This window comes from Hemicordylus capensis, chromosome 2, assembly GCF_027244095.1.
Source record: "Hemicordylus capensis ecotype Gifberg chromosome 2, rHemCap1.1.pri, whole genome shotgun sequence".
Taxonomy (NCBI): Eukaryota; Metazoa; Chordata; class Lepidosauria; order Squamata; family Cordylidae; genus Hemicordylus; species Hemicordylus capensis.
The window spans coordinates 22027125-22042393 of NC_069658.1; the positions used below are offsets into that span (position 1 = coordinate 22027125).

The 15269-nt window shown below is 44.1% G+C and overlaps 1 protein-coding gene across 14 annotated transcripts in view; it reads left to right on the forward strand.

Moving 5' to 3' along the window:
- The window catches only part of ZNF532 (zinc finger protein 532), a 72390-nt gene that overhangs the window by 16628 nt on the left and 40493 nt on the right, over nt 1-15269 (forward strand). Inside the window, exon 1 of one of the 14 annotated variants that reach the window (XM_053295995.1) lies at nt 3977-4342. The exons of 11 other annotated variants lie outside the window; for them this stretch is intronic. Coding sequence is in view for 1 of the 3 variants with exons in the window: in XM_053295982.1 (XP_053151957.1) it covers nt 4980-5017 (38 nt within the window). In the remaining 2 variants the exon portion in view is untranslated. Of the gene's footprint in view, nt 1-3976; nt 4343-4628; nt 5018-11556; nt 11679-15269 lie in introns of those variants that run through there. 2 more of the 14 variants (XM_053295982.1, XM_053295990.1) reach the window with 2 other exon arrangements.

The following is a 15269-nucleotide window of genomic DNA, read 5'->3' on the forward strand; positions in this document are numbered from 1 at the left end:
TTAAGTATGTATACATTCACTCATTCTGATATTTGTACCCCACTTGATTAGCCTGAAAACGTGTTCTCAGAGTGGTTTGCAGAATAAAAACCCACTAGCTGGCCCGATCACAGAGCATCTGTGCCTCAAAGTTGTCCCTTTTTTCTCCCACCCCCACGCCCCCCGGCCACTGATGCTTTCTCTGCCCCTTCCGGCAGCTTGCTCGTGAACTTTTGCGAGAGCTGCCACACATGGGATTAGCCACGGGTATGTCTTAGCAAATTATATATAGCGACTATTCAATAATAATGATAATACAAATTTAATAAAAACTGTTAAGAGCTATAACCAAAGCAATACAAGCGGAAATCTAGAGGACCAAAGGCCTTCCTCTAGAGTAGGCCTGCACAGCATAAGGCCTGGGGGTCCGGATCAAGCCCACAGGGCCTTTTTGGCTGGCCCCCAGGTAGGCATATCCTGCAGCAAAAACAGGAGCCAGGAAGAGCTCTTGGCTTGTTCCGCAAATGAGCAGCATCAGCTCAGTAAGCTCCTTGAGACCAGATGAAATGTATCTGGCATTTATGGACAGACAAGCAGGTGAGCTATTTGTTGTTTCTTCAGCAGCAATTGATGGAGTGCGTTGGAACAGCAGCAGCACTGGCATCAGGTGGGCATGGGCAAAGCATACCCTAGAAAGGCGTTCTTTCCCCCCTTTTCTCCAAGGGGTGGGGGGGACATCATCTCGAAAAACTGCCTTACAGCCACGCCATCCTGCGCACGTTTACTTGGAAATATGTCCCACGGTGTACCCAGTACAGGAGAACCCTGTTATCTGTGGACCTGACATCTGCGGTTTTGCATATCCACTGTCCCGTAATTGGCACTCAGCCTCGTTATACATGAAAAAACCTGGGCAAAAAAGGGTTAAGACATGTTTATCCACAGGTCGGGGGTGAGCAGAAATTACCGCTGAGGTCATTTCTGCCTGCCATTTTCCTACCTGCCAATTTCTGGCTTGTTTTTGTAAAAAAAACAAAAAAAAACACAACACCACGATTTTTCATGGAAAATACCAAAAATTGGAGCATTTGGGGGCATTGCTGGACAGCTGGGGACAGACAGAGCACAGTATGGCACTCCCTCCCCCCCCCCCCGATTTCCACCACTTTCTGCCCCCTTTTTTGCATGATTTTGCTGGTGAGGGAACCAAATTCCCCGATTCCCATTGCCCTAATGCCCTGTTATCCGTGGTTGCACTCCCCCCCCCAACTGAATGGAACCCTCCTTGTAAAGTTCTTAGCAAGTAAGCATGCCTAAAGATTTCAGCTTGAAAACAGTAGTAGTTTAGGGAGAGGAGAGGACTAGGCCTTTGTTTGGAGCTGGCATGCATTCCAGGGGCCCCACTCACTATTTTCTGGCCTCTATTCTTGGTTAAACTTGTGGGTCCCTTGATAGGGAGAAAAGATCCACAGGCAGCTGATAATTTCTTTCATTAATATTAAGTAATTTAAATGTAATAATTAATATTAGCTTAACCCACACAGAGGATCTGTGCTAGTACTTGATTGCTCCCCTCACCCCCTGCCACATCCCTCTTCACCTCAGAGATCTTTCCACCCTCACCCCCAGAGGAGCAGCAGCAGTGGTTGACCATGCCCTTCCTTGCTGCCGTCGCCGCCATGGCTGCTTGTTCCCCTCAGTCCACTGACAGGCACAGGCCCGTCCCTTGCCTGACTGCCTCCCTCCCTCCGCCTATGGTGGCCCCAAACAGCAGCAGTGGTTGACTGTACTCTTCCTTGCTGCCAATAGGCGCCGCCATGGCCGCTCACTCATCTCAGGCTGCTGACAGGCTCAGGCCCATCCCTCGCCCTTCCTTCTTTTTCTCTCTCCTCCACTCGCTCTTCCCCTCTGTCTTTCTCCCCCCCATCTTCTTTTTTCTTTCCTTCTGTCTCTCTCTCTCCCTTCCTGAGTTAACAGATTGTTTTCATCTTTTCCCCCCATCTAATTCACACAGCGGCAGCCTCCTTCTCCTGAAGCAACTCTTTCCTCCCTCATGTCCCCTCTCTTCACAAACCCTCTCTCTCTCTCTCTCTCTCTCTCTCTCTCTCTCTCTCTCTCTCTCTCTCTATATATATATATATATAGGCTCCTCTCCTCTACAATCAAGAACATTTCACGACCAATAACAGTTGCATTCCAACTGACCTTAACCATCACAGGCTCCTCCTCTCTATCGGCATAGGGAATCCCCACTGCCCAATCTCTATGGTGCTTCTGCTCTCACAGTCTTCCTCCTCCCTATCTGCATATGGAATCTCCACTTCCCAATAACCAGGATGCTTCTGCTTGTGAACTCTCATGAGAGCTGCCACGGACAGGATTAGCCACGGGTACACCTTAGAGAATTATATAGATAGATAGATTCTGAAAATGACCTTGGCCCTCACACACCAAGTCATGGTTGGTTTGGGCCACTGGGCATTTGAGTTGTGCACATCCCTGCTCAACTTTGGCCCTCCAGATGTTTTTGGATTACAGCTCCCATAATCCCCAGCCACAGTGGCTCATAGCCAGGGATTAAGGGAGCTGTAGGCCAATAGCTGCAGGAGGGCTGAAGTTGAGCAGCCCTGCTCTAGATGAAGTCGAAGACCTAGATGATTGCACAGTGGCAATTTCATGGCTTCGTGGAATGCCAGAAACGAGGCCAACCTAAAGCATTTTAATGCCTGAGATAAAAAATCCAAATGGAACCTCAGTCTCAGTAATGAAAGGAGCATGCCCTAGTTTTGCTGCTTATAACTCATTGAAATGAACCAGACCAGCATAGGAGCACTACTGCATTTTTGAGCATTACTGGCTCCACATAAAGATTGCCCTTCTCCACAGCAGAGTTCTGTAAAGAAGGAGTAACTTTGGAAAGCCCTTCCCTGTGTGCACTCTTCCAGTGGTGTGCAGAGTTGGTATGCCAGCATTGCATATGCCCTGGCACTAGTCGTGCTGAAGACACATGTGTTATGCAGCTCTTAAAAGGGCTATCTCTTCCATAGAGCATCACCACAAGGAAGGTAAAGAACACGGGCACAATTTTGGTGTGGAAACAAATGGCATACCTGGAATAAGGCAGTATTAGGGACTGCTGTGGGAGCTTTTACTAGAAGCCCTCAGCACGGGAAAGAATGCAAGGCCTGGAGGCAGGCTAGGGGATCTTGTGCAAGCTTGGTCTTCTGCTGTTAGGGTTGCCATATTCAAGCTTCCCAAATCCGGGTGGCCTAATTTGCAAATTACGCTGCAACTTATTTGCATTTTATTTCTTTGACAGATTTGTATACTTTCCCCTCCTCCTCTGCCCTCCTCTGTGGTCGGATCCAGAGCAAAATCCGGACAATCCGGGCAGTGCATTTGAAATCTGTGTAAATCCGGGTGGAATTTAGCAGCTGGGGGGAGGAGCCAAAATCCGGGGGCTACCCTAAATTCTGGGGGACATGGCAAGGCTATCTGCTGTGCTACAGAGGTAGCTGAGAATCCGTAGATGAGGCAGATGTGGATAACTCGGCAACAGGAGCCCTGAGGAGACCTGGCGGGTTTAGCAGAGTGCTGTGCAGCATATTGTGAGGGGAAAAGACTCCTCAAGAGCTGCCTGCCTGGACAGCAGGATAAGAGCACTCCCTTGGCTTCGGTTTTGCTGCACGTCTTGCACACATTTCGGTGAGGCCCAGTATGGGGGGGAAGGTGGAGAGTCAAGTTTCACACATTGACTTGAACTAGTCAAACAAATCCACCACAAAGGAAAGAGATGTGTGGCCTATACTGTCCTGCAGGGGTTCTCCAACTCGAGTCCCCAGATGTTGGACTACAAATCCCATCATCCCCAGGTGCAATGGCCAGAGGCCATTGTCGTCCAGCAACATCTGGGGACCTAGGTTTGAGAGCCCCTGCTGTACTGGACCCAGATCACTGTAATGTATTTCTAAAACCATACCCCTCCTCTACCTTACTTGTATCTTGCCTTGTGGTGAGGAAACTCACACTTCCCTGCTGCGGGGGAAACCATAATGGGAAGACAGGACTAAACGACTGCTTACAATAAGCCCATCTTTTCTTGACGGGGTTAACACATGAGGTGGACAGCAAGCATCCCTTTTTATTATTTAAAATAGTAATGGGAAGACTGATTGGGCTCAGGACCTCAGTGTATGGGAGAGTAATACCCTTCCCCCCCACACCATTTTCCTGCTAAAGTTCCCACCCCACAAACAGCTCTTTGAAGCAAGTAACTCCTTAGGGGGTGGGGATGAGGTGTTTGGCAGGAAAACAATTCAGGGGAAAGTGTTAGGCGCAGTTCCCTGCATACCTTGGTTCTGAGGTGAATCAGGCGCGCGCCCCCCATTTGGGGCCTTAAAATGCCCCAAACACCTGTTTTCTCAGGCTTTTAATTAAAATTAATTTAAAACTGTTTAATTGTTTTTATCCTGTGAAAATATTTTAAATGTTTCACTCTGTGAATTGCTTTTAATCGTTTTTATTCTGTGAAAGTGTTTTGTTTTTGTTCTTACATTGTAATTCATATTGTGTACACTGCCTAGAGGGGTGTGTGTCTCTGTGTGTGTGTGTGTGTGTGTGTGTGTGTGTGTGTGTGTGTGAGACATATATCAGGCGGTATAGAAATATGGTACATAAAAATAACACAAATAGTAAAATGAAATGTGCATTTTCATTCCACGTCCTGGACTAAGCCCATAAGTTAGTGATGTGCCTAATCGATGTAATATGTACATTTGGCCCTAAGAAACTCCCCTCAGGAAGCAAGTGGTGGGTCTACAGTACTCTTTTTGGAAGAGGCAGGTCTATAGCACCTTCATTGTTCCACTTAACGTTTGCTATTCCACATAAAAGGAGCCTGTTCTTTGGCTGCTCTGCCTACAAACATCTATTTTAAAATACTGTTATTTATTTATTTTTAAATTTGTATCCCTCTCTTCTTCCAAGGAGTCCGGAGCTGTATGTGTGGTTATAGTTATCCTCACAGCAGCCCTGTGAGGTAGGTTGGGCTGAGAGAAAAGTGACTAGCCCAGAGTCACCCAGTGAGTTTCATGGCTGAATGGGGATTTGAACTCTCCAATTGTTGTCTCACACTCTAACCACTACACCACACTGGCTCTTACCTTTCTCATCTATGGTACTTCATACTACCCGTCCCATCCAGCTGAGCTTCTGTGACATCTCCATCTCTCTGGCTGTTTTCCCTGAATCCTGAAGTTCACCTTCTCGCTGGCAATCCCTCTAAATATATAAAAGGATCGTTAACCTCAGTCACCAAAGTCACTCTGTTCAGATTCCTGTTGAGCAGTGTTGCTTAAAATTGTGAGGTTGTTAGCAGTGGCTGACATATTGAGGAAAATTACTCAAAGTTGTCCCGTTGAAATTAAAAGGACAAGTTTTAAAATTCTCAATTTGCGCTTCTAATTTCAATGGGACTACTTTGAGTAATTTTCTGAAGTCTATCAGCCAGTGCCTGGATTGTTTCAGTGCTCTGAGGTATTGAGATATGATGCAGTTTCTGTGTCTCCTGCCCTATTTTTTCCTTTGGTTTTCTCTCACCTACATTCACTATGGTGGAACAATACTGGATTCCTGTTGGTCAAAATCGGACTCTAGTTCAGTGGTAGAGCACCTGCTTTGCATGCAGAAGGTCCCAGGTTCAATCCCTGGCAGCATCTCCAGGTAGGGCTGGGAAAGACATCTCTCAGAATCTTGGAAATCTGCTGCCAGTCAGATAGACTAATAATCTGATTTAGAATGAGACAACTTCATCTATGCATACATATTTATCATCTTCTCTAAAGAACAAGCTCTTGACACCAACTTTCAAGGAGAAATAAGAACATAAGACCAGCCCTGCTGGATCAGGCCCAGTGTCCATCTAGTCCAGCATCCTGTTTCACACAGTGGCCCACCAGATGCCGCTGGAAGCCTACCGGCAGGAGTTGAAGGCATGCCCTCACTCCTGCTGTTACTCCCCTGCAACTGGTATTCAGAGGCAGCCTGCCCTTGAGGCTGGAGGTGGCCTATTGCCCTCCGACTAGTAGCCGATGATAGACCTCTCCTCCATGAAGTTTTCCAAACCCCTCTTAAAGCCATCCAGGTTGTTGGCTGTCACCACATCTTGTGGCATAGAATTCCACAAGTTGATTATGCATTGTGTGAAAAAGTACTTCTCTTTCCCCAAATTTCCTGGCAATCCATTTCATGGGATGACCCCTGGTTCTAGTGTTACGTGAGAGGGAGAAGAATTTCTCTCTATCCACTTTCCCCACACCATGCAGGATTTTACAGACCTCTCTCATGTCTCCCCGCAGTCATCTTTTTTCTAAACTAAACAGCCCCAGGTGCTTGCCTCATAAGGAAAGTGCTCTAGGCCCCTGATCATCTTGGTTGCCTTCTTCAGCACCTTTTCCAGTTCTACAATGTCCTTTTTTGGATGTGACCAGAATTGTACACAGTACTGCAAATGTGGCCACACCATAGTTTTGTATAAAAGCATTATAATATTAGCAGTTTTATTTTCAATCTTCTTCCTAATGATCCTTAGCATGGAACTCCATTACTAAGCTTTGTAGGTCGTTATTCCAGTGGTTTCTTTACTATATTCATGTAGATTATCATGACATTGGAGAATTCAGCTGCAAAGCTCTGCTGAATTTGAAACCTATATTTAAACTGAAGACACACCCTATTCAGATATCATGTTGCGAGAATGACTGTAGCTATGTTCATTCTAAAAGTGAACTTGTGTACATGCCCTTTGAATGCATGATACAGATAGGAAGTGTACTGATGTATGAATAACTACCTGTGTACAGATCTGTACGTCTGTACACTGTACATTAGTATAAGTGTTGAACAGAATGTGTGAATACAATGTGTGAATATGCAATGGCTCTACTCCTACCTCTTGGGCAAATTCCAGATGATGTCCTTTGGAGACTTGCTTTTTATGTGGTGTCCCCCAGTGCTGTGTATTGTCTCCAGTGCTTTTTAACATTTACATGAAACTGCTGGGAGAGATCATGAGGAGATTTGATGCAGGGTGTTATCAGTATGATGATGACACCTAAATCTATTTTTCCATGTCAGCATCATCAGGAGAAAGCATAATCTCCCTAAATGCCTGCCTGGAGGCGGTGATGGGCTGGATGAGGGATAACAAACGGAATCCAGATAAGATGGAGGTACTTATGGGAGAATATTTTGATCTGCCGGTTCTGGATGGGAACAGGTATACCGTCTGGGCGTGCCTCTGGATCGCTAGTGTCCCAGGTTGAGGCAGTGGCCAGAGGTGCTTTCTATCTACTAGCTTCAGCTGATACGCCAGCTCCATTGGTTTCTTGAGATAAACGACCTTAGAACAGTGGTACATATGCTGGTAACCTCCAGACTTGTCTATTGTGATGCGCTCTGTGTGGGGCTGCCAACGTAGTCTGGAAACTGCAGTTGATACAGAATGTGGCAGCCAGGTTGGTCTCTGGGTCATCTTGGAAAGACCATATTACATGTGTTTTGAATAAATTACACTGGCTGCTGATAAGTTTCTGGGCAAAATACAAGGTGCTGGTTATAACCTATAAAGCTATAAACAGCTTAGGTCCTGGGTATTTAAGATAATGTCTTCTTCGCCATGAGCCCCATTGCCCATTTAGATAATCTAGAGAGGTTCATCTACAGTTGCCACCGGCTCATCTGGTGGCTATACAGAGATGGGTCTTCTCTGTTGCTGCCCGAGACTCTGCAATGTGCTCCCTGCTGAAACTCTGCAGTGTGCTTCCTGCTGAAATAAGAGCCTCCCCATCTCTGACAACCTTTTAAAAGTCTCTAAAGACTTATTTTTTCACCCAAGCTTTTTAACTAGATCATTTTGAATCTCTTTTATGTTGTTGTAAACCACCCGGAGACAGAAGTTTGGGGCAGTCTACAAATGTAGAAGGGCGGGGGGACACAAATAAGGTGCTCCAGCCCCCTGATCACCTTGGTTACCTTCTTATGCATCTTTTCAATTTCCACAATGTCCTTAAGATATCGTGACCAGAACTATACGTAATACTCCAAATGTGGCCGCACCATAGTTTGGTATAAGGGCATTATAATACTAGCATTTTTATTTTCAATTCCCTTCCTAATGATCCCTAGCATGTAATTTGCCTCTTTCACAGCAGCACTTTGAGCGAGCTGTCAACCACGACCCCAAGATCTCTCTCCTGGTCAGTAAACGACAGCTCAGACCTCATCAGCATTGATGTGGTTGGGGTTTTTTGCCCCAATATGCATCACTTTACACTTGCTTACATTGAACCACATTTGCCATTTTGTCGTCCACTCGCCCAGTTTGGAGAGATCCTTTCGGAACTCCTCACCATCTGCTTTGAATTTCACTACCCTAAATAGTTTGGTGTCATCTGCGATCTTGGCCACTCCGCTGGTTACAGCAACTTCTAGATCATTTATGAACAAGTTAAAGAGCACTGGTCCCAGTACAGATCCCTGGGGGACCTATGGGTCAGGGAAACAACTCCTTTCTGAACGCCTAGAGAGCTGCTGCTAGTCAATGTTATCAGTGCTGAGTTGGACGAACCAATGGTCTGACTCAGTATATGGCATCTTCCTCTGTTTTCCTATATGTTTTAAGCAGTGGAGAAACTAGGGAACGAAGCATAATATCTGCAGTGTCACTCAGTGCATCAGAGCACTGGAAAATTCCAATACTGTCTTTGGGTAAGAATGCAGTTAACCTCTGTTTACTGCAAAAAGGTACCCTTTAAAGTGGTGATTCTCTTATATTTAGCAGGGGAAAAGCAACTGTCCCTATCCACCCCCAGCATAGCATCTCTTCCGTGGTTGTTGTTGCTGTCTACTTCTACCTTATTTTTAGTTTTAGATTGTGAGTCTTTTTAGGACAGGCAACCATCTTATTTCTTTGTTATGTAAACTGCTTTAAGCACTTTTTTTGTTGAATAGTGGTATATACTTTTTTATTATAATAATAATAACAATAACAACACCAACAACATCTGCAAAAAATACAAGCTACCTGTAGCCAAAGATTGGTGGGACCATAAAACTGAAAAAGTTGTAGAAAATGAAGATGTAAAAATATTATGGGACTTCCGACTACAAACAGACAAACATTTGCCACACAGTACACCAAATATAACTGTAGTCGAGAAGAAAGAAAAACAAGTCAAAATAGAAGAAAAAGAAATAGAAAAAATCACCAAATACAAAGATCTACAAATTGAAATTGAAAGGCTGTGGCAGAAAAAGACCAAAATAATCCCGGTGGTAATTGGCGCCCTGGGTGCAGTTCCAAAAGATCTTGAAGAGCACCTCAACACCATAGGGGCCACAGAAATCACCATCAGCAAGTTACAAAAAGCAACTTCACTGGGAACAGCCTATATTCTGCGACGATATCTATAACAACAGCAAAAACATTGACAATAAAATTCAGCCATCCCAGATCCTTGGGAAGGACTCAATGTCTGGATAAAACAAACCAGTCAATAACACCTGTCTGACTGTGTAAATAAATAAATAAAATAATAAATTAATAATAGTGGTATATAATCTTCGTAATTCCAAGTTCCTTCCCTGGCATCTCCAAGACAGGGCTGAGAGAGATTCCTTCCTGCAACCTCGGAGAAGCCGCTGCCAGTCTGCGTAGACAATACTGAACTAGATGGACCTATAGTCTGACTCAGTATATGGCAGCTTCCTATGAGGGAGAGCTGCTCGTCTGTGGGGAAGGTAAGTATGACCCGCCTTCCCTGCAGACTGCTCTGGTGCCCTTCTCACTAATCGTGAGAAGATGCTCACAGAGTGCTGGGAAGGGTAGCTCTTCCCAGTGCTCTCCTCCTAGAGTTCTCAAGAGAGGGCTCTGTCTCTCGAAAATGTCTCTCCCAGCACTGAGAAAAGCACAATACTGTGCGAGGGTCAGCACAGCAGGATATGTACCTGAAGCCAACGATCAAGCTGGCTATTTCAAAGCAGACCGTGAATTACATTGCAAGGAATTTTGTAGTGGAAGAGAGCCCAAAGTTTGGTAATATATTAGGTAAAATGACCTGATATACACTGATGTAGGAGGGGGAAATATGAAGTAAATTACCTGGAGGAAAAAATAGGAAGTTGGATCAGGTAAATTGCCTGGCAAAGGGACTGAAACATCTACAAAATTAAAAAGGTGTTTAGATATGCATGCCACAGCTAGATCTGTCTGTGCAATTTTATGTTTTATGAAGGAAAATCTGAAAAGAGTTTTACACGACTCTATATTTTTATAAAACAAGGTTAATAATTTGCAAACCTTTATATGCATGTACTTCATAGTACTTTAATAAAGTGCTGAGAAAACCTTTTGTTAGGTAGTATATAAATGTAATAAATAAATGAATGAATAATAATGATGTATTTAGACTCTGGCTGTGGTGCAGTGGGATCTGAGCTTTCCTGCTACCGCAGCTAAGCCAACCAAATGTACATTGATTGTAACATTTAAAATTTTTTATTTATTTAGCTAGCTAGTTAGTTAGTTGTTTATTTACGATCTTAGATCAAACAACAATAGAAACAGAATGTACTCAGTAAAGAGAGAAAACGAAAATGAAAACAAAATCTAAAATGTTATCATATATTTTTATACCACTCAAAACTTACATCTCTGGACGGTTTACAACAATGCATAGAGCCTGCATGCGTAGAATCCAATGCATGTAGGTCTATTTTTATCTGCCTGCATTTCAGGAATGAGGATTGTACAGTGTGGGTCTAGATGCATTGGGCTGTTCATATGGAGACACCATTTAAACGTTACACCCAATGAGTGGACACAACGCTGGTGTGAGGGTCCTAATAAAGTATAGGCTCATTCTTCTCTGTTGCATGTAAACTCGTAAACATTCGTAAATTACATGTGAATAGGCCAGTGGTGTTGTGTTTGGGTGGGGTGGGTGTGTCAGGAAAGCAGTCTATCTAGAGATCAGGAGCCAGAAGCAAACCATCAGGGGCAAGCTAATCCAGACTCCAGAGACACATCAAGCAGGAGAGGAGAGCTGGTCTTGTGGTAGCAAGCATGACTCATCCCCTTAGCTAAGCAGGGTCCGTCCTGGTTGCATATGAATGGGAGACTAGAAGTGTGAGCATTGTAAGCAGGGGCATAACTATAATAGGGCAAGGGGAGACAGTTGTCTGGGGGCCCACTGCCTTGGGGGGCCCCCCAGAGGCAAGTCCCATGACTGACTCCCCCAGCCGCGCACCCGTCCGGGCTTCCTTCAGTTGTATTCATCGTCCGAAACTGATGTGAGTGCTACTAGAACAGCATGTCGTTCTCAAGTACCATTAAATGACTTGCATCGTCCACAATTTACAAAACCTTTAAAAAATAATTTAGGATGATGTTCTATAAAAACCTATATATATATATATATATTTCTCCTGGGTGTGCCCAGGAAAAATGCGTCCCGGCAGCCCAGCTGATTGGCTGGGCTGCGGGGGCACCTGATTGGTCCTGGCGCACCCAGGAGAATTGCCTGGCTGGGTGGCTGTGGAGGCACTCACGGCCCGGCCGGCCACGGCGGCACTCATGGCCCGCCCGTGGCGGCGGCAGCACTCTCGGCCTGACCGCCTGCCTGCAGCGGCGCTCTCGGGAGGTGTGGAGGGAGGAGGAGGCGGTGGCATGGTGGGGGGGTGAGGTGGAGGGAGTCGGCGCCAGCGGCACGGCTGGCTCTGCCCCCAGTCCCCAAGACGACGGGGAATGGCTGTGTCCAGCTAGAGGCGCAGATGCTCTGCGCCCGGGCCCACTAGTTTTACTATGCTTTTTGTTACCACTATTCAGCCTCATTTAAGATTTCTTTACTTCATGAGCTGAGCTTCAGTGGTGGTGGTTGGGGAGTGGATTTTAAAATCTTGTCTCTGGGCCCATTCCACCCTTGCTATGCCCCTGATTGTAAGATATTCCCCTCAGGGGATGGAGCCACTCTGGGAAGAGCAAAGGGTTCCAAGTTTCCTCCCTGGCCTTTCCAAGATAGGGCTGAGAGAGATTCCTGCCTGCAACCTTGGAGAAGCTGCTGCCAGTCGGTGAAGACAATACTGAGCTAGATAGACCAATGGTCTGACTCAGTATATGACAGCTTCCTATGTTCCTATGGGGTGTTAAAAGTCAGGAAATCAGTCCAACAGAAGTGAGCTATGCTGGAGTCAACACAAGCAGGAGGCCAGGAGCCAGGAAACCAAAGAGCAGGAACTATATAGAGCATCCAAGAATGTGGCCTCACCCCGGCCTGGAATATTTCAAACTTTAAAGGGCCTGTGCCCTCTTTCCCAGGCACTGACCATAACAGAGCTGGGTTGGTGCAGGTGGGGTAGTATCATCTTCTGAATCTGAGGATGGGTAGTGGGGTGCTGAGGGGGTCAGAAGGTACAGGAACCGCTCATGTAGGAATTGGAAGGCCCTCGAGCTCTGCCTCATCTTGTGAGTCCTCAGTGTCAGACCCGGATATTACATGGTCCGTCTTGGGATAGAGCTGTTCCCCCCACCCCCCCCACCCCGCATTTTAAAATTTTTATTAGTTTTTACAATATCTTAACAGTCCAATTACATTTAATTAAGTAAATATTGACTTCCTGCTTACCAGTCTGCACAGTTCATATTAGCTATACAAATCTACCATTGCTATAATAATTCAAAACACATATACTCCACATTGCAAACTCAATTTTACCCTACCCAACCTGCCGTTGTTACTAAATTTCAAACCCTGCTGAAAGGTCCATATTGGAAAAATAGTTCTTTAAATAAAGTAAGAATGGCTCCCAATCTTCTTTGAAACATTCCAAGTTTTCATCCCTTATGAGTGCTGTAAGTTTTGCCCTCTCAGCGTATTTCAAAAATTTTATCAACCAATCTTCTTCTGAGGGCATTTTATTATCTTTCCATGGAATAGAGCTTTTTTCTGATAAATGGAACGTATACACGAATCAGTTAAGTGATGAATTCTTGATACTTGCTATTGTAGTGCAGAGTAAAGGATACTGTGGCCCAGGTTGTTCCATGTTGGCATTTAGCCTTTAATTCTCCATTTATGAGATTTGGTATTTTGCCCTTGAATTCTTTTGGGATATGTGGATTGACCCTTTTGGTGGAGCTTGAATTCAATCTCCTGTAGAACTCCAGGAATGGCCAGCATGTGGCTGTTTAAAAGCATTTTATTTAATAGGTTACTTTATCTTTTTGGCATCTTATACCGAATTCGTGCTTCAGCAAATGTAATTATGATAATCAAGCTTTTGCAATAATCTCTGTAGAAAATAAGATACATATCCATTACAGCAACATAGCTAAATGGAATCTTTTTGGTATTTCAAAAGATTAGTGACTTATATCGACATCCAGTTTACCTAATGTAGAGTTGGGAAGGTCCAGACAAAAACAGAAACTTTGGGAGCAAATGCCATTGCTTTTGGAGATCTGCAATGGAAAACTTGGAAATTGCACATAGCGGTACTGGATAAAAAGTGGCCTCCAGTTTGCTGTTAAAAGGACTGAGAAACTCTGGCATTTCATTTTGCCTTATGCAAATGTTGACTTTGAAGCAGTTTGTAGATATGACAGTTTATGATATTAAAATTCTTTAACCACGTACCAAGATTAGATATAAATAAGTGGGTGGGTGAATGAATGAATAAATGAATAGATTTTATTGCAATAACCACAGGTCATAACAATATAGGCAGAAACATACAAAAATAGTGATAACAACTGATCTTACCAAATCATCTGTAAAATTGCATTATACCACTTTAATGAGAAATTGTTTGTATGTATAGTCTTGTCTTCTTTCATTGGTTCAAAGGAGTTTCAGCTGCTGTGTAAAGAGCCCTAGTGTATCCATGTGCTAGAAGTAAACTGGTTTCCATTGGTTCAGAATTGGATCAATGTCCTGGAATAAGGATTAGAACAACGTCCCAGAGATGGCTTCTCACTAGAATTTGGTTTCTTTGTTTTTTCTAGCTCCCCCACTTGTTATATATATAAACCCTCAACTTCCACAGTTGTGTATTCTTTAGACTACTGTAGGTACACTATCATAGTTCTAGTCTAGATATTAAAAAGGGAAAGAAAAGCATACAGTTTTTAAACTCCTCTTCATGATGGTGGTTGAATTTGAAGTTGAGAAGCCCTGAAGATCTTGCCTTCTAAGCTATGATGGCTAGATGGGCAAAGATAAAACTTTCAACCTTGGATTCACAGGTTTTTACTAGAGGTTCCCTCTTTGCAGCATAGGGAGCAGAAACAGGAAAATTTGTCCTCTGTTAGCTCAGTGGTTTCCCTTTTTGTTCTTGGTAGACATTCTCACAGGGAGATGGCATTATACTTTGAGGTTGAAGGCAAGCAAATTTGGGTTGCAGCCCCAAGTGCCCAGAAATAGTATTGTCAACTAATGTGTCGGCCCTTTGGAGGCATCAGAGTGTAGAGAACCTTTGTTGAAGTTGGAATTCCCACTCTGCAGGAGTTCATTGCTTTTGTCCCACTTGCAAGACTACCCATCGAGAAGGAACGACAATGAGAAGATTTGGTTTTTACCAGTGAATCCATTTTTTTCGCCTTCTGTAGGTGGAAAGTCTGACTCTGCATTCATTAATTCCTGCTGTCTTTGCAGGTATAGTTGGAAAGACTGTTAGATTGTGTATCCTTCTGTTCTTAGGGCTGAAAATGGAATTCATTTCAGTTATTCTGTCTCTCAGTTGTTGATAGAGGTTTCCTCTTGAGATTTTTCTGTTTTTCTGCCATACATCTGAGGAACTACAAATGTGACCCATTAAAATTTGCTTGCCTCTTGTCACGCAAATTTTATCTTATCTTATAAGACTATCTACTTAGAAAAGAAGGAGAAAAGAGGTTAACCAGTAAGTATCAAATACTCCCATTAACGGCATTGTAGCATCGGGTTACACCGGGCTTAAACATGCTTAAACAGTAGCAGCAGTGTGCATGGTACTGGGCAAGTGTAGGTATGGCACAATGAAAATGGATTTTGTGTTTTGCTAGAAGTTTCCTAATGTTTTGTTGAAACTCTAAACTAGGTAATGAATGTGGATGAGAGGTTTTAACAGAATTTCATGATATTTTTCTGCTACTCTGTGTTGACTTTCCCCCACCCTACATTCAGCACTGGTTTGGTAGGTCATCACATGTAACTGAAATTCTTCAGGAGCCTTGACAAACATATAGGACAGGCATG